At 41.9% G+C, this 24,226-nt stretch overlaps 1 protein-coding gene across 1 annotated transcript; it reads right to left on the bottom strand.

Annotated features, from left to right (window-relative positions):
* Nucleotides 1-2,450: 2,450 nt before the first annotated feature.
* Nucleotides 2,451-24,184, bottom strand: LOC120318844 (sperm acrosome membrane-associated protein 4-like). The gene is made up of 3 exons (XM_039366962.1): nucleotides 24,028-24,184; nucleotides 5,316-5,429; nucleotides 2,451-3,955 (listed from the first exon to the last, which is right to left on the bottom strand). The coding sequence occupies exons 1-3, from the start codon at nucleotides 24,077-24,079 to the stop codon at nucleotides 3,744-3,746; spliced, it is 378 nt and encodes a 125-aa protein (XP_039222896.1). The 5' UTR covers nucleotides 24,080-24,184; the 3' UTR covers nucleotides 2,451-3,743.
* Nucleotides 24,185-24,226: the final 42 nt, after the last annotated feature.

The raw sequence follows: 24,226 nt of genomic DNA, 5'->3' as shown, positions 1-24,226 counted from the left end.
TTGGGTGGGTGTGGCCAATTAGGTGGGCACGGCCCATTAGGTGGGTGTGGCTGCAGTGGTAATGGCAGACTGGGTGGGACTAAAAAGTTCAATCAATCAATTCCAACTTTGCGAGATCTTTTTTTTTTCTGCAAGAAGTTGAAATTGATTGATTGAACCTTTTTTTCTTTGCACATGGCAGTGGAGGCCTAAAGCGAAAAGATTTTATAAAACCTAGCTGAAGGCCTAGGACTGGGGCAATGGCGCACGTGCTCACAGAGAGGGCTCTGTGTGCCACCTGTGGTACACGTGCCATAGGTTTGCCACTACAGTTCTAGGCTTTTCCCTATTTTTCTATAATGGGTATCTTTCTGACGTCTTGGATGAGAAGTGCCACAATCTCACTCAATAGCAGAACTGAATACAGTGATAGGACTTGCCCAAGACATCTGGTGGGGCTGGCTCAGGAATTCTGGGAGTTGAAGTCCACAAGTCATAAAGTTGCCATAGTTGCCCAACACTGTAACAGAATAACAGAGTTGGAAGGAGGTCATCTAGTCCAACCTCCTGCTCAGGCAAGAAACTCTATGCCATTTCAGACAAATGGTTATCCAATCTCTTCTTAAAAACCTCCAGTGTTGGAGCACCTACAACTTCTGGAGGCAAGTTTTCCCACTGATTATTTGTTCTCACTGTTAGGAAATTTCTCTTTATTTCTAGATTGGTTCTCTCCTTGATTAGTTTCCATCCATTGCTTCTTGTCCTGCCTTCAGATGCTTTGGAAAATATGCCTGCTCTAAAGGGGAAGTTTCTTCCAATATTTTAGGAATGCTGTGAACATACCAAGATTGGTGTGGAAATGAGATCAAAGGAATAAACCCGAATGTGTGGAGGACTCATGTTTATTTTTTACAGAATACAGATATACATATCTACTCAGAAGTAAGACCCATTAATTTCAATGTAACTTGCTTCTAGATAAGAGGGAATAAACATACAGCCAATAGATCTTTTTTCATGGTTTAAAAGCACATTTTGAAATTCTACTATCAAACAAAATTAAAGTAAATTAAAGTAATTTTTTAAAAGTAAATATATGCACATCAATCTCTCTGTTCCCTTTCAGGGTAAGCCATGTTATATAAAGTGCAGAAAAGTAAAAAGTAGTAAGCAAAAGAAATTAAAGGCTAAAAAGAAAATGAAATGAATTTAATTTACACAAACACCATTCCTTACACCTTTCCATTCTTCCAACTATCTTTGGTTCTACCTCATCTATAGAATTAATCCTATATTGCTTTCTGTTTTACAAGCTCTTTTTTGGAAGATCCCATCTCAATACTATATCAGATAAAATTTTCATTACCATCATAGACCAACCTATACTTTACTTTATAAATTGATTTATTCTCACTAATGAGGAAAATGAATGATGGGGCTTAAAGAGGCTTCTGTGACAATTGAACAAATATTTGGAAAACGAAAAACTCCTCCCAAAACTTAGAGTCCTTGGCTGCAGGTACTGCCTAGAACTTCCTAAAATTCCTTGATGTGATTTCTTGTTTGCCCTGTAGCAGATCCAAAAGATCAGAAAGCATTTTCCCAGTTCCACCTCTGAGCACTCTGTAAAAATTGGGAAATCAACGGTTGTAGGATGCTTAGTTTGATTCATTAAGTTGTCCTTTGAGAAACTAAAAGCTGGAAATAAACTGTACCAGTTCAGAGATTTATTTAGTTCGTCTTGCTTGTCCAAATTAGTAAGAGAAGAAATCTGTTCAGCTTGCATTCTAAAGCAAATTGAATTAATCTGAACTTTCAAAATGAAGAATGGAGCTACTATGTATGCTGGTATCTAAAATTCAATGGTTGTTTTCACAACACACACACACACACACACACACACACACACACACAAAGCACAAGGATGTACACATGTGGGGAATGTACGTGTAGAAATGTATTATATTATATAAAAAAAATCCACTGTTACTTATCTGTATTTAAAAAAAATTGTACTGTGTTGGAGAAAGTGTGTGGATGCAATCCATATATTCAGAGCAAAGGTATATAAATGTTGACTTTAAAACAAATTGGCAAACTGATGTGGAAATAGGAATAATTTTCAACACAGGAAAAACAAGGAAATGGGTAAAGGCAAAGCAGATGGGTTACCCGTATTCCAGATAACTCCAGGAAGCAAATACAGGTAGTCCCCGATTTACGACAACTGAACCCCAAATTTCTATTGCTAAGCAAGACAGTTGTTAAGTGAGTTTTGCCATATTTTTATGACCTTTCTTACCACAGCTGCTAAGTGAATCTCTGTACTTAAGTTAGTAACAAGGTTGTTAAGTGAATCTGGCCTTCCCATTGACTTTGCTTGCCAGAAGGTTGCAAAAGGGGATCCCATGACCCCCCCCCAGGACACTGCAATCCCTCACATTCTGTTGCCATTGTGTCTGAATTGTGATCATGTGACCATGGGGAATGCTGGCACACTCATAAGTGTGAAAAACGGTCACATGTTACTTTTTTTCAGTGCCGCTGTAACTTTGAATGGTTGCTAAATGTTGTAAATCGAGGACTACTAGTATTATAGATTTGGGGGAAGCCAGAAGACAAGGCAGAAGTGCTTGAATGGACCTGCTGAACGGGTAACTGAATGTGGCTGACGTCGCAGGAGTATTTGGGGACAAAGGCAGAAATGTCGGCATATATAGGGTTAAATCCAACTCTCCTTCCTGTATGCAGGAATAGGGCAACATAGCCCCTCCTTTTTAGACTGTTATGTATGCAGCCTTTAAAAGATAACCGGCTCAGGGGCAGCCCAAAATAGCAGCCCTTGGCATATTTTCATCAGCTTCCAGTGGGTTGCTTGCCTTAGAAGACCTCTCTCACTGCTGCTGCTCAGCTTTCAAATATCTGCCTAGGGCCCCAGGCATGCCAGATATCATATTTCTTCAGTGGAATGAGGGGTGGGATGGAAGGGGGGGGGAAATTGCATTGGGGGGGGACTCATCCTCCATTGCCTTATCTCCCTCATAGACATGACACTGTCATCAGGAGAAATGTTGGGAGAATGAGAAGGCCCCAGCCATGCTGAGGAAAAAAAAGCGCAACTCGTGATCATATTTGGAGAAAATCCTATGAACTGAGGCTTTGGACGGTTGGAGAGAAAACACAACACTACTGCCTCTGGGCTGAAAATGTAAAATAATAATAATAATATACAAAGCCGGTTCGGCAGAAGCTTTTAGTACAGGAGGAGGAAGACAGTGTAAAATCTCAAAGGGTGAAAAAGATTAAAAGGGGCTTAAGGGAGATGGGTATCAGTATTTCTTGACCATGGGTTGTGGAACTACTGGAGTTGTAATTGGTCTAACACTAGTTTCCCAACCCTGTTTTAAAGAGAAGCTTGCAGAGGATGAAAATAAGTGGAAAAGGAATGGAAAAGGTAGAAGGCAAAGACAATGAAAAAAGAAGAGGAGGAGGAGGAGGAGGAAGAGGAGGATTAAGGCAACTTCAAATCTTAAAGCTTCATTCATATGCTCTAAAAGATAGGATATGCCTTCATTAAGTCACAGAGGCATTTTTGAATAAAAAGAAAAGGCGAGAGTGTCTATTTAATACAGTGCTTGATTGGATAAAACTACAATCCCCTGGAGCTCCATGGACGTTACTTTCAGGTACAAAAAGTAGAAGGATAGCAGACTTAATCTTTGGCACCTTCTAGAGTTGGTTTTCTCTCCTTCTTGAAAAGAGGATTAGAGGAAGCGAAGGAGCCAGGCGCCTGAGATGGCCAGAAGCACAGGCAGAGAGATGTGAGCAGAGGGCAAGGTGGCCCCCGAATTGCAGAAATCGCTGTGGCAGCACTTGTAACTGGTGACATATTTGAGGCCCTCGTAGCTCTCAGTATCATTCTTGCTACATTTATCCTCCATGACGCAGTTCTTCTTCTTGATGAGATTCTTACCAGCTAGGTGGAACATCAAAAGAAAGAGAGTGAGAGGTATGTATGGATAATGCTCCCTGCCACCCATACAACACACCATTATTGCATTGTTGGGAACAAGCAGGGCAGAAAGCAGAGCAGAACTGACTGATAGTTTGATATATCAGTGTTAGAGACCACCCATTTCACTCACTATTGCAAAAGTCACAGCTAGGCAGGAAGGAAGGGTCAAGTGAGGAACTAGCCTTGAGTCCCCGCGTAGTCTCCAAAAGCATAAGACTAGTTCCCTGCTTGACTCGTCCTTCCTGTCTGGTGTTTCCCAATACTCACAGAGTAATTCTGGATGGTGTTTTATTTTATTTTATTTTATTATTTTATTTTATTTTATTATTTTATTTTATTATTATTTTATTTTATTATTTTATTTATTTTATTTTTTATTTTATTTTTTATTTTATTTTATTTTAATTTAATTTAATTTAATTTTATTGTATTATTTGTAAAATTTATAGGTTGCCCATCTTACCTGAGGTAATTCTGGGCTGCATACAATCATAAAAATTAAAAATTATATGCTGCCGATCTCACTATCAAGTGACTGGGTGGCTTGCAATGTCAAAAATAGCAATATAAATAAATTAGAAGGTTTAAAAACATGAAAAACATTAGGTGCTAAAAAGTTAAATCATTAAAATTAGCAACCTTAGAAGGAGAATGTGGAGGCAAAGGACCAAGGCGTAAATAGTGTGGAGGTGGGATCTTCTCTTATTCTACTAGCTACCTTCAGAATGGGACACTCCCATTGGAACCCCAAGCCAGCTGGCAAATGAATGAATATATACACATTTAATATATAAATAAAACAAGACTAGAATTATTAAAATTAAAAGGCAGGGGGAGGGTCTAGCCAACTCTGACCTTGCACGCCTCTCTGCAAGTCCTATGCAGGTTGAACGAGTCAGATCTTCAAACTCTTCCAAAAGGAGAGTGAGGGCCCACCACACCTTTGGGGGAGAAGATATTCCAAAGGGGGTCCGTGTGAAGTAGATATTGCTAAATGTTACAAATCCACACACTTGAGTCTAAAATACTCAAAACTGAGTGGGTCTTTTGCTGAAAAATTTCATGTGGCTTTATTGGTCTTAAACAGACCAAAAATGGTTAAACAGATGAACAAAATGGAACATTTTTAATGCATTGCCTGATATTGATTAGGAAACTCAGGGTTGTTTATTCCACAAATAGGTTCTACGGGGACCTATTCAGAAGTATTATTCCAATAAACAAAGTTATACCAGATTAAAGTCCCTGGGGAAACAGCCTAGGTGAAGACAGGGAAGAAATTACAAAAATAAAAACAAACAAAACAAAAAAACATCCTTACCAATAGCTCCATGGATGACAGCACAAACCTCTCCGCTTTTACAGGTGACCGTTGAAGTGTGGCAGGGTAAATTGAAAATGGTGAATTTACACTGCAGACATTGAAGAGCAGATCCTGAGATGCAAAGAAAGTTTTGTTTTGTTTTTTAAAAAGGAGGGAGATGAAATCAATTCAAGCTGGAATTCACAATACTATGCACACTTTTGGTGCCACCCCAATTAAATAATAATAGTTAGGGCTAGAACTGGGCTCCTGCCCACCTAGATTCAAGTAGATAAATAGGTACCACTTTGGTGGGAAGACAACATGGTTCTGTGCACCTTTGGTGTGTAGTCATGCTGGCCACATGATCCATGGAAATTGTCTTCGGACAACACTGGCTCCCTCAGCCAAGAAACAGAGATTAACATTGTGCCCTAGAGTTGGACATGCCTGGACAGGGGAAATCTTTGCCTTTACCTTAGAACTTTGCAAGAAATACCATAGAGGGCAATTACTTTTTGTGGTTGCATTTAATAACACAGCAAAATGTGGACACAAATCATCCAAAAACACACCACTTAATTCCCTTGCAAACTGGGATTAGAAGGCAATGCGATGACGTTTCAAAATCAGGGTCCTATCTTGACTTGTCCGCCTTTGAGCTATAGGATTCAACCGCAAGCGGCAAAAAGTGCTACTTTCAAACAAATGGTTGCAATGCAAACCCTGGCTGCCCCATGAGGGAGATTTATTTATTTCTCCTTGGGAACAATTGTACGAGTGTTATTTGTCAGAGGGTGTGAGAAGTTGGTGGCAGGATTAAGAAGAGGAGAACAATGCAGTCAAAGAACAGGGAAGCTGGAACTGGCAAGATGAGGTTTTATTTATTTATTTATATTTATTTATTAAATTTATTTGTGATTCATCTTGTATTGAAACGACTCTGTTTCATTGTCTTCTAATTTCAGGTGTTGATTAATGCACACCTATTCTCAAATGCAAGTAACAACAACAACAACAACGAGTTGGAAGGGACCTTGGAGGTCATCTAGTCCAAAGCCCTGCTCAGGCAGGAAACCCTAAACCATTTCGGACAAATGGCTGTCCAGTCTCTTCTTAAAAACTTCCAGTGTTGGAGTCTTCTAGTTATGACCACAGCTGGAACCAGAATTTTCATTGCTAAGCAAAGCGGTTGTTAAGTGAGGTCGTGCCCGATTTTATGACACTTTTCACCTTGGTTGTTAAGCAAATCACTACAGTTGTTAAGTGAATCATTAAGGGAACCCGGCTTCCCCCATTGTCTTGGCTTGTTGGAAGCCGGCTGGGGAAGGTTGCAAACAGTGATTATATGACTGCAGGATGCTGCATGCCGTTTGGCCAAATGCCCACATTTTGATCATGGGACCAAAGGGCACGCTGAGCCAGTTATAAGTGCAAGAATGGTTGTTAGTCATTTGTTTTTTTCAGTGCTGTTGTAACTTTGAACCGTTGCTAAACAAAGACTATAAATCAAGGGCTACTTGTACGATATTCAAGTTAGATATTTTTTTTTCAGCATCTCTTACCATTTAGTTCAAGGCAATCCAAGCATTACAGCAGCGGTTCTTAAACTGCTTGATTAACCCTTTTCCCAGGCTTGATGGTTGTCCCCAATTTGGGTCTGAGCCTAGTGCTGAGGCCGATGAAGAACACCAGGCACAAAGTGCAGGTTTTTTTTTCCTTTTATTGAAATGCTCCAAGAAAAGAAATCCTGGCCAAAATGCCAAGGAACCCTCAGCAAAAGAATTAAGAAAGCTTTATATATTTTCACTAAAGCAGAAGGCGGGATAAGGCAGGATATATAAGAAATACCATCTAATAAACATTTTAATCATGATCTAACAATTATTCTATTAGTCTCTAGCCATCCCTATTCCTAAGCCTTGGCTACTGAATGCTTCAAGAGTTACCTAATACACATTGTATTTGGCTCCAGGCCATCCTTATTCCTAACTTCTAGCTGAGGTCTGCAAGATGCCTAACTCTTTGTTACTTTTATCAGCTTTCTAACCACCCAGAATTGTTGCAAGCTTTACACGTGCATATTCCCTGGGAATAAGCATTCTTTGTTCTTGCCAGACAATTACAGGTTTTCCTGTCTCGTTTCAAGCATATGCCATAACCTTGCTTTGTTTTAGCAGACAGCCCATCACAAGTAATGCCATTATCCTCATCAAAAAAGCTTAGACTCGGTTGTTTTACACCAGTATCTTGGCAGCCATAGTGCCAAACTGGATCCTTGACTCACAAACAAGCAATTACATTACTTCATTATCCTCAGGATATGCCCAAATGACCCCCTTGTAAATTACTGGTAAGATGATAATTACCTCCAGTTTAACACCCACTGAACTATCCGGTGGACAACCTTTTTTGGATAAAGGTCTTAATGGATCTTCTGACACCTGAATACCTGGATTCACATGCCTTATTGTGTTTCTCACAACTCAGTTTTCAGAGTTCGCACAGCACAGGGGCCACAGGGCCTGGATTCACCCAGTTGGGCTAAAATGCAATTGAATTGTGAGCACGCCTATAGTGGCTAGCCAGGTGCTACAATGCAATCCAAGCACCGGAATGGCTGGATGTGCTGTTTACAAAACAAAACAAAACACAAAACACAAAACAAAACATCCTTTACTGCAAGATTGTTTCTGTTGTGAGTTCAGCTGCAAGCTCTAAGAGAGTGGAGTTTGTGGCCCACCCAGTTAGCAGCCTCAGGAAATTAGGCAGAGCAAAACATAGCTGAGTAGATGAGAGATACTTTAAAATAACAGCAATTTTAAATTTGCAAATGTGCCCATGAAATTCAAACATGCATTCATTTTTGTGGTGAGAGCTGGCTGGGGGGAGGTGGGAGGCCACTTTACCACCAACACAATGAGGCTACAGAATTTCTAGGCTCCTAAAAAATTCTGTCAAAGAGAGCAGAGAAAAGCAGAATAACAGAGTTGGAAGGGAGCTTGGAGGTCTTCTAGTCCAACCCCCTGCTCAAGCAGGAAACCCTATACCATTGCAACAATGATAAGGAGTCTGGAGATGATGTATGATGAATGGCTAACAGAGCAGTAGGTACATCTAGATTTTAGAGGAGAAGGATTAAGGCAGTGATGGCGAACCTTTTAGAGACCGAGTGCCCAAACTGCAACCAAAAACCCACTTATGCATCGTCAGGTGCTGGGTGAGTGTGGCTCATTGGCTGGTTGTGGCCAATTGGGTGGGTGTGGCCCATTGGGTGGGCGTGGCTATGGTGGTAATGGCAGACTGGGTGGGACTAAAAAGTTCAATCAATCAATTCCAACTTTGCAAGATCTTTTTTTTCCTGCGAGAAGTTGAAATTGACTGATTGAACCTTTTTTTTTTTTGCACACAGTGGCGGAGGTCTAAAGCGAAAAGGTTTTATAAAACCCAGCTGAAGGCCTAGGACTGGGGCAGCGGTGCACATGCCCACAGAGAGGACTCTGAGTGCCGCCTCTGGCACCCGTGCCATAGGTTCACCACCACTGGATTAAGGGGACATGATAATAATCTTCAGATATTTGAGCCACTGTCATGGAAAAAAGGGGATTGACTTATTCTCCAAAGCGCCAGAGGGCAGGAGAAGAAGGAAGGGGTCTTGTTAAAGAGAGAACCAACCTGGAAATAAGGAGGAATTTCCTGACAGCGACAACAAATAATCAATGCAACAGCTTGCCTCCAGGAGTTGTGGGAGCTCTTATCTCTGGAAGTTTTCAAAAAAAGATTAGACAGCAAGGGGGTTGGACTAGAACAGAGGTCCCCAACCTGTCGACTACTGGGCCACAGGAATGGCTGGCGAGTGCACGCACGTGTGTGCTCACCCCCCCACTCGTGCTAGAACTACTGCGTTACATTGTGTGCATGCACATTTTCCTGTTCCTCCCTTTCCCTCCAGGCTGCAAAGCCGGAAAAGTTGGGACGCTCTGGACTAGATTGTATGATTTCCATAGAACTAGGATTTTGTGACACACTACTTTTAAGCATGAGATTTTATACTGCTGGCCTGACCCACAGCTCTGCTTCCTCTGAACCCAGTGGTTTGAAGGACAGTTAACAAATCTGGGCCAACAATATCTCTTGCAAATTTTGATGGCATTTTGCAACACAATCAGCACTAAAGAATTCACACAGAACCTTTCTTCCAATCCCCCGCTCCCCACCCAAACACAGGCACACATATTACAGTATAAATGCCTTTCTAACACACTGCTTGAAATTTTTTTTTTTTTTAACACACAAAGGAAACAAAGATGATTAGGGGACCGGAGGCTAAAGCATACGAGGAAAGGTTGATGGAACTGGGTATGTCTAGTTTAATGAAGAGAAGGACGAGGGGGGACATGAAAGCAGTGTTCCAGTATCTCAGGGGCTGCCACAAAGAAGAGGGAGTCAAGCTATTCTCCAAGGCGCCTGAAGGCAGGACAAAAAGCAACGGATGGAAACTAATCAAGGAAAGAAGCAACCTAGAACTAAGGAGAAACTTCCTGACAGAACAATTAACCAGTGGAACAACCTGCCTCCGGAAGTGGTGAATGTTCCATCACTGGAAGTTTTTAAGAAGAGACTGGACAGCCATTTGTCTGAAATGGTATAGGGTTTCCTGCCTGAGCAGGGGGTTAGACTAGATGACCTCCAAGGTCCCTTCCAACTTTATTATTATTATTATTATTATTATTATTATTATTATTATTATTATTAAGTAAGGAAGAATAATGAAGTAAGAAGGAAAATAGAAACAGTAAAAAAAGTAAAGATGTTAAAGAAGTGGCTTTTGATCTTTTTTTTTTTTATTGAAAATTTTTATTTTTTAAAACATACAATCATTTATAAAAATACAATAAAATTTTAAAATAGAGAACCCCCCCCTTACCCTCCCTCCCACCCCCACCCCCCCCTCCCTTCACTTCCCAGAGCAGAATACAGGGTTAAGAAAAAAAAAGAAAAAGAAAATTATAATAATTAAAAAAAAAGAAAAAAAAGAGAAAGAAAAAAAATGTCATAATTAACCTTTAACTCCATAACTTATAAAACAATTCTCTATAATATTTGATATTCATTCATAAAATATGGCTTTTGATCTTTTTGATAGTAGCTGTAAATGTATTTATATTTTACTGCCTAAAAATTACATGTTTGGAGTTTATTATGCCGGTGCTTTTGTCTATGTTTTCAGAATAACAATGGTATTATCTTATATTTTTCAGTTTTAAATGGTTTTTCAGTAATTGTGTTATTTTGCTTTCGCCTATGCTTATACAGAAAATGAATGAGAAATTAAGTCCTAATACTGCAACACTTTTCTTCCTATAATAGTTAAATATCTATGGAGATTGACATTTATCCAGGTCACAGTTGTCCCAAAGGTGCTTTTTCAAAAGGCAATTGGACTTCCTTGTTTTTTTCTTGAAGACATTTCACTTTTCATCCAAGAAGTTTCTTCACTTCAGAACTGAAAAAGCTTCTTGAATGAGAAGCAAAACATCTTCAAAGGAAAAACAAAGAAAGTCCAGTTGCCTTTTGAAAAAGCATCCTTGGGTCCTATAATAGTTCTTTCTTCAGTTATAATCACAATATGATCTCCCATGGATTCTTTCATAATATTTGCTGTTGGAAAAAAAAGAAGTCAGCTCTACTGGTTTTATTTCTCCCAGTTACATACTTTGCAGAATCCAATCCAATCTAAGTTGACCATTTTTTTTTAAAAAAATCCTAGGCCATGTTGTTTGAGCAAGAACCTTATTTTTATTCTGAAAAATGGCCTGCCATTTTTGCTTTTCTGCCAAGGAAATCTTCCCTCAAAAAGTGAAGAAGCTAAAATCCCAAATCTTCACTGATGTTAGTGGAAGACAGACAAATATCTAAAGTCCATTTACAGGAAGAATCACACATGCTATTTGTTCTCTGCTGGAGCAAAGCAAACAGAGGGGTTTTTGGAGCCTGTCAAGAGTAGCTGGAGCAAATTTGGAAAAACAGGAACAAAATGAAGGCCCAGCCTGGAAAAAATAACGCTGCTGCAAACCACAGCTTTTCAAGGAAAACAAACTCTTCCCAGGACCTCTGAAACTGCATTTCCTGCTTGCTCAGACAGCCTGTTGTTCATCTGTGTAGTGTGTCCTCAAATTGAGGGATGAGATGGGAGGAAGACGAAAACTTGAGCTAGTCACACCACTTTTTGCTGCTTTCAGAAAAAAAGAAGAGGAGATGGTGTATAAAAGGATTTCCTGCACAGCCTGCTCGATCTGTTTTCGTTGGAGAATGTCCCAACCAACAAGCTAGAGAGCATGAACAACCAACTGAGGTTGCATATTGAAGACTATCTATGACAGTGGTTCTCAACCTTTTTAATGCCGTGACCCCCAACCGGTCGTAAGTCGAGGACTACTCAACCGGTTGTAAGTCGAGGACTACTCAACTGGTGCAGCACCGTTTGCAGAATGGGACTTTTGGCGGGCTCAGCAGGGCAGAGACAGCCTGGACAATTCCTATTGGCTTTTGAAAGCCAATAGAATTAGACTCTATTCAAGAGAGTCTATTCTAATTGGCTTTCAAAAGCCAATAGAATAAAAGGGAGTAGCACAGCTAAGGAAAAGGGGGAAAAAATGGCAGACTGCGTTGTTTGGCGACCCCCATGAAATGGTCATTCGACCCCAAATGGGGTCCCGACCCACAGGTTGAGAACCACTGATCTATGGTATATTGTTATCCCTCCATATCTTTCAGCCATTTCTAGTCTTCCAATCTTGTTCTTTGTTCTTCCAATCTTCTGTCACTGATGCTGGTCCACAAAAAGACCCTTTTTAGAGGACTGTCCCAACATTGTAAGGGTGGCTCCTATTTTAAAGGAAAATAGGCTATGCATATTTTTAGTGTCTCAATCATTCTCAATCATCCAGGTCAAAGCACCAAAGGTGTTTTTTTTTCCCAAAAGGCAACCAGACTTTCTTGGCCTTTTCTTTGAAAACATTTCACTTCTCATCTGAGAAGTTTGTGCTACAGTAGTAAGCAATGATATGTGCTAGCAGAGATTTAAGGAATGGGCAAATAAAGGTAATTTACAAAAGAAAAGTATGAATTATAAAGAAATCCAAAACAAACCAAGGATACAATGAATTGCAGGAAAAGAATGTCACACATTTAGACTATTGGTTTCAGAACAGCACTAGCAGAATATATCAAATCCAATTGACTGAATGGAAAAGTTCCTTTTACTTCCTAGCAGGATGGCTGAAATTTCTGGCTGGTTTAGGCCAGGGGGTGGGGAACTATGGCCCTTGTAGGATTTGTGGACTTCAACTCCCAGAATTCCTGAGACAACCACAGTTGAAGTCCACAAGTCCTATAGAGGCCACAGTTCCCAACCTTTGGTTTAGACTCAAGTAGAATTCAGCCACAGTCTCCACTGGGAGTATAAATGACTAGCTTTGAGCTGTCAAGACTTTGCAACAGCATACTCAGCATACACCTTCCTTAAGAGCCTAAAGACCTGGCTCTGCCAGTCAGCTTGGGGCTCCAATGGGAGAGCATCACAGGGGAGGTAGTTGATAGATTATCAACAGATCCCATCTCCCCTCCATCCTGTTCTCAAGCTCTGCATCTTTTAATTGGGCCACAGTAAGTGGATCTTCAGAGTATTTTAGTTGTGTGTTTTAACTTTTGTATAGTTTTTCTCTTTTTAAGACTGTAAGCCAGAGTTGCCCTGTTGTAAGATGGGCAGCCAATACATTTTACAAACAAACAAACAAACAAACAAACAAACAAACAAACAAACAAACAAACACAAATGTCAAAGAAAGTTTGCTAATTTTGCTAAGAAGCAGCAATGACATTAAACAAAATAACTTGTGGTAATAGGAAGGTAAGAATTTGTATTTAAGAAATGAATCTGGCCTGGTTAAACAGGTTAAAGTAGACATTTATATATTTTTTTAAACAATTTAAAATAGCCATCTTTCTCATTGCGGTAGCTCTGGATGGCTTGCAAAGTTGAAAAATCCAAGAAACAATTCCAAAGACAACCAAAAACAACAACAGTAAAATCATCAAAAACCTTATGATTAAAAGCATTAAAATATTAAAGAGTTTCGTCAATATTATTTGTTTGGTTGTCAAGTTTCTGGGCTACCCAACTCTAGAAAAAAAAATCTGTGTGGCTTTATGAAATAAAAAAATACTACATTATACATAAAATAAGCCAGAACATAATATAAATGGGCATATAGGAAACTACAAAATCCACATGGGGAAAAACAGGTTTTAAAAGCAGGAAAGATAGGAAGAAGGTGTCGTATGGATTTTTTGGGGGGCAGGAGAAGTCTATTTCAAATGACAGATCTACAACTAAGAAGGTCCACTTTCAGGCTCCCAGTAGTTGGCATTGCTTAAATGATGTGACCAGAAGCAAGTGCACCCTCTTGCTATAAATAGGACAGATACTCCCTCAATAGCTAGGCCCTCTGCCATTTAGGACTATTTAGGAGATAACTACTACCTTGAATTGCATCTGGAAGCCTGTGGAGCTCCCATAGTAGGAGTGCTACATAAGAGTTACATTAATCTACTTACATGACTTAAGTAGCAGAATTAATACACTGGAAAGGGTTTATGAAGAAAGGTCTAGTCAAATCTCAGCCATGGTTTAAAACTCTAGAAAACTTCCTCTCCATGTTTTGGGAGACTGCATTCTGCATTTGATTGCTGCTAAGAGGAATTGGAAAAATAACTTATGTTAAATCAACCTGTACTTGATTGTTGGGGAGTTATGATAGAACTTCAAAGATCTCAAGAACTGTTGCCTAGAAGAAAGAAGATTTGAACTCTTTTGGTCTAGAGGTTAGGACATAATTGCTGGGTTGATGGTCTAGTACAAGGGTGTCAAACTCGCCATGTCACGTGACGTGTTGTGATGTATCATGACTTTTTTCTCATTGCCGGAGCTGGGGTTGGCGCGGCTTCTGCATGATGTAGTTTGACACCCCTGGTCTAGTAGATTCTGCTCTAGGAGTTGGGTGGTGCTAGATGGTTCTATCCAACTTCATGTTCCTACGTGCTAGAAAAATTAAGACTTATCATTGGTTGTAGAATTGACAATGAAGAACATTATGCAGTATCATAATTGCACAGCTGAAAAAACATGTCTACAGGGGCTGGGTTCCTATTGTATGGCTTATCCTGATGACTAAATTAACCCATGTTCTGAGTTCATATAATACATCAAACCGCAAGCTAACCAAATGGCCTGGGTTTGCACAACTTGATAAGCCACGGAAACAACACCCTGCTATTAAGATGAAAACAATGCTTAGCCTTACAACTGTGCAGTGCTTTGGATTCAGTCACCAAAAGGTGCTTCTGAATGCAAAGAAGAGCATTCACAAAAGAGAGCAGACACCACATCTATCCATATCACCTTAAATTCCTTTGGGATGTTACAGAGCAGTGCTATAAGGGCACTTCAGAACATTTTATGGAGATCAAACTGCTGCATGTCTGTAGCTCAAATATCGTTGTGAATTTTGTAACTGTTATGGTTGAGCATGTGTTGTGAACCAACCAATGATGGCTAGCATTCTATTATCTGGATGTCTATGATCTGTTTCTTGATTTTGTATTCTTGCTTTTAAAGTGTGGGCTGTTCAAAGTTGCTTGGGGCTGGATGTCCTCTAAATTGTTTAATTAATTCAATCCATCTAGGGCAGGAGTCTCCCAACTTGGCAACTTTAAGATTTGTGGACTTCAACTCCCAAAATTTCCCAGCCAGAGTCCACAAGTCTTAAAGTTGCCAAGTTTGGAGATCTCTGATCTAAGGCAGGGGTGTCAAACTGCTGGCCCGTGGGCCGGACACATCATCTGGAAGTTGCGCCCACCTCATTGCCGGCAATGGCAAAACCGTCCTGATATGTTGCACAACGTCACGTGACGTCGTGAGTTTGACATGTCTGATTTAAAGCATTAATTAAGGATGAAGACGGTTTTGAAGAATACTTTCATAGTATTAATTCTTTGACAACCTATAACACGTATACCATTTTTCAATCTGAAAAAAAAATCACCCATCTGCATATGGAAATCAGTATACCCATTATAATGCATCCATCAAAGGGTCTACAGAACCTCAACTCAGGTAGTCCTTGAATTGCAACCGTTTGTTTCATGACCATTTGAAGTTACAACAGCACTGAAAAAAGTGACTTATGACCGTTTTTCACACTTACCACTGTTGCAGTATCCCCACGGTCACGTGATCAAAATTTGGGCCCTTGGCAACTGTCATGTATTTATGATTGTTACACTGTTTTGGGGTCATGTGATCACTATTTGTAACTTTCCTAGCTGGTTTCTGAGAAGCAAAATCAATGGAGGAAATCAGACTGGCATAACAACCACATGATTCACTTAAAAACCACAGTGATTCACTTAGGAACTGTGGCAAAAAGGTTGTAAAATGGGGCACAACTCAACAACTGTCTTACTTATCAGCAAAAATTCTGGGCTCAGTTGTCATAAGTCAAGGATTATCGGTGCTTCCATAGTTGTATCTTCTTCCCAACAGCCATAACAAACATGCCCTAATTTTTTTTTATGGTACATGTGATTATTCTTAGCCTTTTCTGTTCCCTGATGTAGATATTATTTATGTCAAGACTTCATAAAATTTCAAGTTCAAACCAGAGTTTCCTCAAAGGATCCTGGTAGTAGTAGTTTGGAAAGAATTAGTTTCAAGGGACATCCCAAGATAACCCAGCCCCTGAGAACTACAATTCCCAGCCTTCCTTTGGGAGATGGAATAATTGTTTTAGCAGTTCATCTCTACAAGATTGGACATGCGTCTTCTTACTCTTCTGATTACACCTTTTAATCCAGGGGTCTCCAACATGCTGCAGCCGCTTGGCCACTGGGTCGTGTGAAGGGATGGCCACCCCCCCCACTCGCACTAGTGCTGCCCCGAGCATCCTGCCTGCACTAGCGCCGCCCCGCCCCGAGCATCCCATTTGTGCGCATGTGCATGGGGCTCATTTTTGCATGCGCACATGCGCGCGACTCATTTGCACACACACACGTAGCGGTGCCTGCTTCCCTTTCCGGGCCGCCAAATCAAAAAGGTTGGAGACCTCAGTTCTAATCCATGTAAGATGGTCTGCTTTTAGTTACCGTATATGCCACTGTATTAGGCGATCCGGCGTATAAGACGACCCCCGTCTTTATAGCCGGGCTGCATTCCTAGAACGTCATCTTATACGCCGGAAACTACCAGTATTTCCGGCGTATAAGACGACTCGGCGTATAAGATGACCCCCGTCTTTGGCGCTGATTTCAGCGCTCACGGAAGTCGTCTTATACGCCGGCATTTACGGTACTTATTTGCTTTCACTGCAGGAGTGAAAGAAAATATTTTTTAAAAAATGTTGAACAGCAGGGTGTGGCTGTGTCTAATAGGAGAGATTTAACCAATGAATTTCATTCAATGCGAACAAAAGAATTTCACAGTAAAGTGCCAAAGAAAAAAGGGTGGATAGGGTTTTATGTGTCTAAACCATCAGTAAATACACAGCTTTGCCGAATTTGAGGAAAAGATCACGCACTCAGCTATATGATGGGATTTTTTTTAAATTGTTAATGACAGCAAATAATCAGGCCTGGAGTGAATGCACTCGAAATTATGGAAGCAAGGAAGTGTTCTTCTGCAAAGTGAAAAATGGGTTGAAGAAGTTGTGTGTGAGAGAAAAATGCAAGTTATGAAACTTCCTGTTAAGAGATTTTTCAAGAGCATGGCTGGCATTCCTGTTGCAAGGGTGAGGACCCAGGGGCGGGTAGGTGGGTAAATCTGTGGAAGAGTTAAAATCTAGTTAGTCCTCAACGTAGGACTACAATTGAGCCCAAAATTTCTGTTGCTAAGTGCAACAGTTGTGAAGTGAGTTTTGCCCCATTTTACAACCTTTCTTGCCACAGCTGTTAAGTGAATCACTGCAATTATTAAGTTAGTAACACATTTTCTAAAGAGGCTATCCTTGACACACAACAGTTCATTTAGTGACTGAAGTTACAACGGCACTGAAAAAAAATGATTTTTCTCACTTATGACCTTTGCAGCGTCCCCATGGTCACGTGATCAAAATTCAGATGCTTGGCAACTGACTTACATTTATGATGGTTGCATGTCCCAGGGTCATGTGATCATCTTCTAACAAGCAAAGTCAAATTCACTTAGCAACCGTGTTACTAATTTAACAACTGCAGCGATTCGCTTAACAAATGTGGCAAAAAAAGTCGTCAAATGGGGCAAAACTCACTTAACAAATTTCTCACTCAGCAACATAAATTTTGGGCTCTGTTGCGGTCGTACGTTTGAGGACTGCCTGTATTTCTACATTTCAACTGAGATCTGGGAAAATGTTTGCTCCTATTTAGGCTTACAAAGGAAAAAATGACAACGTCTATAGTAATAATAATAATAATAATAATAATAATAATAATAATAATAATAAAAAGTTGGAAGGGACCTTGGAGGTCATCTAGTCCAACCCCCTGCTCAGGCAGGAAAATAGCTTGATTCCCTCTTCTTTATGGCAGCCCCTGAGATATTGGAACACTGCTATCACGTCCCCCCTTGTCCTTCTCTTCGTTAAACTAGATATACCCAATTCCAGCAACTGTTCCTTATATGTTTTAGCCTCCAGTCCCCTAATCATCTTTGTTGCTCTTCTCTGTACTCTTTCCAGAGTCTCAACCTCTTTTTTATAGCAAAATATATTTTGGTCTTCTCACAGAACAATGATAGAAGAACGAACTAGGCATTCATTGATTTTCCTGTTATTCATGTCAGTGCCAGATCCAGGACAATTAGATCTCACACCCCTATAAAAAATTCATGGCTCAGGGTTGGATGCATCTAAATCTTGCCTGCTTCCCACCTGTTTTTCATCACTGGTGAGTGGAAACAATTTGCTGTTCTCGCTGTTTCTACTTGAACTGTTGAAAACAATGATCTTCTTTAGAATCGTTGGAGGAGAACGGGAGTGCCCAGCCCAGCTTTCAAGGCAACTTTTGCATCAGGTTTAAAGAGGGGGCAAGGCAAAACCCTCCTCATCCAGTGATTACACGGTAAATACCGTAATGCTAGTTCTCTTACCAATTGCCATGAAGGAGCTGCAATCCTTATCAAGGGCAGAGGAACCTCACTCAATACATTTTGCTTCTTAACCATTCTTAGCGTTAGGTAAACATTTGACTTTGATTTAGATTGCCAGGCAATGAAAGGCGGGTGATGATAAAATTTTGGGTTGGGATATCAAGGATCTAATTTCAGGTTTTCATTGAGTAGAACCTGAAGATAAGTATTTGGCCACCGAAATTCTGGCAAGTACTGAGATCTACGTGCCTTTTCACAGCAGGAATCGATCGACTGGCTTGTCCCCTAAATCTGACTGACATTGAAGACTGAGAGAGAATCACTGGTCCTAATTCACCTAGCTAGGTTTCATGTCTAGAACTTACGGTCTCACGGTTCCTAGCCTGGTGCCCTAACCACTAGACCACCCTCCCTCTCCTTTGAATTTAATTATTTATGTCAGTGGTTCTCAACCTGTGGGTCGGGACCCTATTTGGGGTCGAACAACCATTTCACGGGGGTCGCCAAACAACGCAGTCTGCCATTTTTTTCCCCTTTTCCTTAGCTGTGCTACTCCCTTTTATTCTATTGGCTTTTGAAAGCCAATAGAATAGACTCTCTTGAATAGAGTCTAATTCTATTGGCTTTCAAAAGCCAATAGGAATTATCCAGGCTGTCTCTGCCCTGCTGAGCCCACCAAAAGTCCCATTCTGCAAATGGTGCTGCACCAGTTGAGTAGTCCTCGACTTACGACCGGTTGAGTAGTCCTCGACTTATGACCGATTGGGGGTTGCGGCATTAAAAAGGTTGAGAACCACTGATTTATGTGATCTCTCAAATATCAACCTTGAAGGTCCTGTTCTGGTAGACCAGTTGAAGTTGCTTTATAAAGTTCCTTTGAATTAAGCTGTGGTGACGCAGTGATTAGAATGCAGTACTGCAGGCTAATTCTGCTGACTGCCGGCTGCCAGCAGTTCTGCAGTTCGATTCCCACTGGCTCAAGATGATTTCAGCCTTCCATCCTTCCCAGTTCGGTAAAATGAGGAACCCAGATTGTTGGAGGCAATATGCTGACTCTGTAAACTGCTTAGAGAGGGCTGTAAAGCACTGTGAAGCGGTATATAAGTCTAAATGTTATTGCTATTGTTATTAATAACGATAAAGGTTTTCCCCTGTCCAGTTGTGTCCAACTCTAGGGCACAATGCTCATCTCTGTTACTTAACCAATGGAGCCAGCATTGTCTGAAGATACGTCTATGGTCATGTGGCCACCATAACTATATGGTGAATTACACAATACACTGTTACCTTCCCATTGAGGTGGTACCTATTTATCTATTCACATTTGCATGCTTTCAAACTGCTAGGTTGGCAAGAGCTGGGGTGAGGATGGGAGCTCACCCCATCTTGCAGCACTTGGGTCTTGAACATAGGCTGTCAGCTTAAACACTGAGCCATGGCACCCCCTATTGAGTTAATAGTGAATTCAATATTTTGAAATAAATTGGTAGGAGGACCCATCCCAGTTCTGCCAACTTGTTTAATGTTCAGATCACAAAGCAAAAGAGATTTCCCGAGGCATTGCTTTCACAAACAATGTAGCACCATAAAAAAAAAACATTCCTTGTTGACAAATTAACATTTCTGTTGTATCATCAACATTCAGATTCCATTTCAAGCACAATTCTTTCCAAGATAACACCTGTGCATAGCTTAAAATTTACAGTATACCCCAAGTTGCAGATAATAAAATTCAGGATGCTTTTCAGACTGGAGAAAGAGTCTAAAGCAGTGGTTCTCAACCTTTTTAATGCCGCGACCCCCAACCGGTCATAAGTCGAGGACTACTCAACCGGTCGTAAGTCGAGGACTACTCAACTAGAGCAGCACCGTTTGCAGAATGGGACTTTTGGCGGGCTCAGCAGGGCAGAGACAGCCTGGACAATTCCTATTGGCTTTTGAAAGCCAATAGAATTAGACTCTATTCAAGAGAGTCTATTTATTGGCTTTCAAAAGCCAATAGAATAAAAGGGAGTAGCACAGCTAAGGAAAAGGGGGAAAAAATGGCAGACTGCGTTGTTTGGCGACCCCCGTGAAATGATCGTTCGACCCCAAATGGGGTCCCGACCCACAGGTTGAGAACCACTGGTGTAAAGAGTCTTAAGTAGCCTCTCTCTGTTTGTGGGATTGGGCATGTCAATTTTTTTCTAGGACATTTTGTAAAACAATTGCCCCAGATTTCCCCCAAACAGAAGAATTAGGACAAAGTTTGGGGGTATCCTGAGTTTTTGGTAGGAATGGCTGGGGTTAGGAGGCAAAAAGGCACAAAGCTGCTTTTAAGCCAAGCCATACCCTAGTTGTAAGGCTTCTTATGTAAGAAGAATGTTGTTTACAAGCAGGGCATGGCAGCTTGCTTCAAAAGAACGGCACATGGAGCTCCAAGGCTAGTTTAGTGACCTGGGTTGTACCACACCCATATCCACATGAAAGCTGGAAAAGATATTTGCCAAAGACCCCTTGCCAACACTGATCATGCAGCCCACCAATATATTACACAGATTGGAACTGGGATTCAGGTATACTCCCTGCTTTTGTTTGGTGGATGTAAAAAATACAGCTCCACACCCAAACAAATTTGATTGCTCCGACTTTACTTCCCTTCTTCAGTTGCTACAGCCAAAAAAAGCTGTGGATGCAAATCCTTCCCCAGGGCAAACAGGTTTCTTTAATTATCTAGCCTGTTTCTTTATGATATGGTTAGTCTGCAGGCAGAGATACTTTGTGGGATGTTGTTAAATTATGAAACTATTACTCAGGCTGTCATCTGACCATCTTAAAAGAAGGTGTTTATTTACACATAAGGCAAAGCCAGCATTAGTTTGGACCGTGTGAGGTTTTGCATCTAGATCAGCAGTTCTCAACCTGTGGGTCGCGACCCTTTTGGGAGTTGAATGATGCTTTCACAGGGGTCGCCTAAGACCATCGGAAAACACATATCTGGCCACCGCTGCCGCCCTCCTTCTCCGCCGGCTCCTCCACCTCCAGGGCGCCTTTCTCCAACAGCGCCTGCTCCTGCTGCCACAGTGCCATTGTGCGCGCCCCCGACGCCACCCTGGGCCGGCTCAGCTGCGTGGGTGGCCGTGCCAAGCCAAGCTGGGTCTGGGCCACTGCTGGCGCTGCCGGTGGGCTGCTCCGCCACTGCCGCCGCTTCCGGCTGAGCTGAGCTGCGGCGCCGAGCCGGTCTCTATGCCTCCTGGTTGCCTGGCCACGCTCCACCCCTGGCCGCCCTCCACGCCACTCGGGAGCCTCCTCTGCACCGCCCGGCCTGCCTCCCTCACCATCGGAGGCTGCCTCGGCCCTCTGGCGCCTGGCGCGGCTGTGGGGCTGCCAGACAGGAGCAGTTCCTTCCTGGCTTGCTGCGCTCTGGAAGCGGCCAGGGGGCGGGGAAGATGGCGAGGCAGTGGCGATGCCTGCATATGCATCGGAGGCCAGCTGGCCGGACCGGGAGGGGAGAAGTGGTGCCTTCCGAGTGGGAGCTAGTGCTCCGGTTGTGCCCCTCTTGTGTGTGATGGGCTGCGCAGCGTGGAAAGGGGCTCCCGTGACTCCGCTGCTGCTATGGTGCTCAGGAAGATAGAGGGGCGGGCAGGTCCCGGGGGGTGGCTGGGAGAGGGCAAGAGGTGCCGGGATGAGGATGGGGGGCTCCAGGTTGGCGGTGTGAGAGGGTGGCCGGCGGCTCCAAGGCGCACGGATTGTCTGCGTGGCTTCTGAGGCCCCAGAAGTGCCACCACTTGGCTCTCCACCAGGCTCTCCGCCAGAGCTTCCCCCTTCCCCGGGCAATTGTGCGGAGCTGCTTATGTGTCCTTTGCAGTGCCTCCCCCCTTCAATCTCCTTCCTTCTCCATCTCCTTCCTTTCCCCTTCAATCTTCCTTCCTTCCTTCCTTCCTTCCTTCCTTCCTTCCTTCCTTCCTTCCTTCCTTCCTTCCTTCTCCATCCCTTCCCCTTCAATCTCTCTCTCCTTCCTTCCTTCCTTCCCCCTTCAATCTCCTTCCTTCTCATCTCCTTCCTTTCCCCTTCAATCTTCCTTCCTTCCATCTCCATTTCTTCCCCTTCAATCTCTCTCCTTCCTTCCTTCCTTCCTTCCTTCCTTCCTTCCTTCCTTCCTTCCTTCCTTTCCCCTTCAATCTCCTTCCTTCCATCTCCATCCCTTCCCCTTCAATCTTTCTCCTTCCTTCCTTCCTTCCTTCCTTCCTTCCTTCCTTCCTTCCTTCCTTCCTTCCTTCCATCTCCCTCTCCATCCCTTCCCCTTCAATCTCTCTCCTTCCTTCCTTCCCCTTCAATCTCCTTCCTTCTCCATCTCCTTCCTTTCCCCTTCAATCTTCCTTCCTTCCTTCCCCTTCCCTCCCTCCCAACATTTTTGAGCAAGGAAGAGTAAGCTTCTCCAGCAAGCATTGCTATATTGTTTTTGTGATTAATCACTATGCTTTAATTATGTTCAATTCGTAACAATGAAAATACACCCTGCATATCGGATATTTACATTACGATTCGTAACAGTAGCAAAATTACTGTTATGAAGTAGCAACGAAAACAATTTTATGGTTGGGGGTCACCACAACATGAGGAACTGTATTAAAGGGTCGCGGCATTAGGAAGGTTGAGAACCACTGGTCTAGCTCCCCCACCCTGATCTATTTTAAGCTGTAGGTTGTTTGCTATAAAGCTGATCTGCTGTTTGGGATGAAGTTCTCAAAACATTTTTTTTCCTTGATGGATTTAAATCTTCCATTGACTTTTGCATAGTTCATAGGTGTTTGGCCAGGAGAAAACCTGTTTGGGCTGCATTCTATTTCCAATTTCACCTGTTGTTTTTTTTTAAAGAAAAATGAATCTGTTGCACAACGGCTGTTGCTCTTTATTAGTGACACCAAATACTACATCAATTTAGTGTGAAACAATGATATTTTCACTTCCTTATATATTCTGATCGCTCCCCACCCACGCACCCCCAAACCACGATTCAGGCTTTACTGAATTTGCAATGCAATTTGCAACTCAATACAAAGTATGCACTGAAAAGTGCACTCAAAATATGTGTGTGATAACAGAGCGCGCAGAGAAAAATTAAACGATGCTACAGAAACTTCTTTCCAAATGTATGCGTTAAGAAACATGTAGGCAAACATGCACATATTAATTTAAAGACATATTATTTTTAAGAACAACCCAGGAACCGAGACAGAATAAACTTAAGGTGTGGAAAAAAGGAGAAGCTGGCTGAAACACATCTTGAGAGATGCTTCCATCCCTGTTTTTGAGAAATAGCTATATTTTTTTCTATATGGGGAGCTTATTTCTTTGCATTTCTTACTGATATGCTAGTAAACCTGATCTTCTCTGAGAGAGAGAGAGAGAGAGAGAGAGAGAGAGATATTGGTTAAAAACCAGGCAAAAACCAAACTAATAGAAGGATGAGAAAAGAACGAGAAAAAAAGAAGTGAAGGATAAGGAGACCGGAGGATCATAGGCAAAACCAGAGAGTTCCGCAACGCGACGGATTGTCCCTCTTACCAATAGTGATACAAGCCAGAACCACAGCGCATAGCCCAAGTAACTTCCCCATGGTGAAGTTGATGCACTGACGGATAGAGGGGTAGCGACGTTATTGCAGCCCGGCGACAGCTTGGAGTGCCTGAAGTGTTCTCCCCCTCCCGCCCTCCATCCTATCTATATATCCACGTGATACGCTCCACCTTCCTCAGCCCGAATT

Source organism: Crotalus tigris, unplaced genomic scaffold (genome assembly GCF_016545835.1).
Source record: "Crotalus tigris isolate CLP2741 ecotype Arizona unplaced genomic scaffold, ASM1654583v1 scf7180000020497.760770, whole genome shotgun sequence".
In the NCBI taxonomy this organism is placed as follows: Eukaryota; Metazoa; Chordata; class Lepidosauria; order Squamata; family Viperidae; genus Crotalus; species Crotalus tigris.
This window is presented reverse-complemented; position numbering and strand designations above follow the sequence as displayed.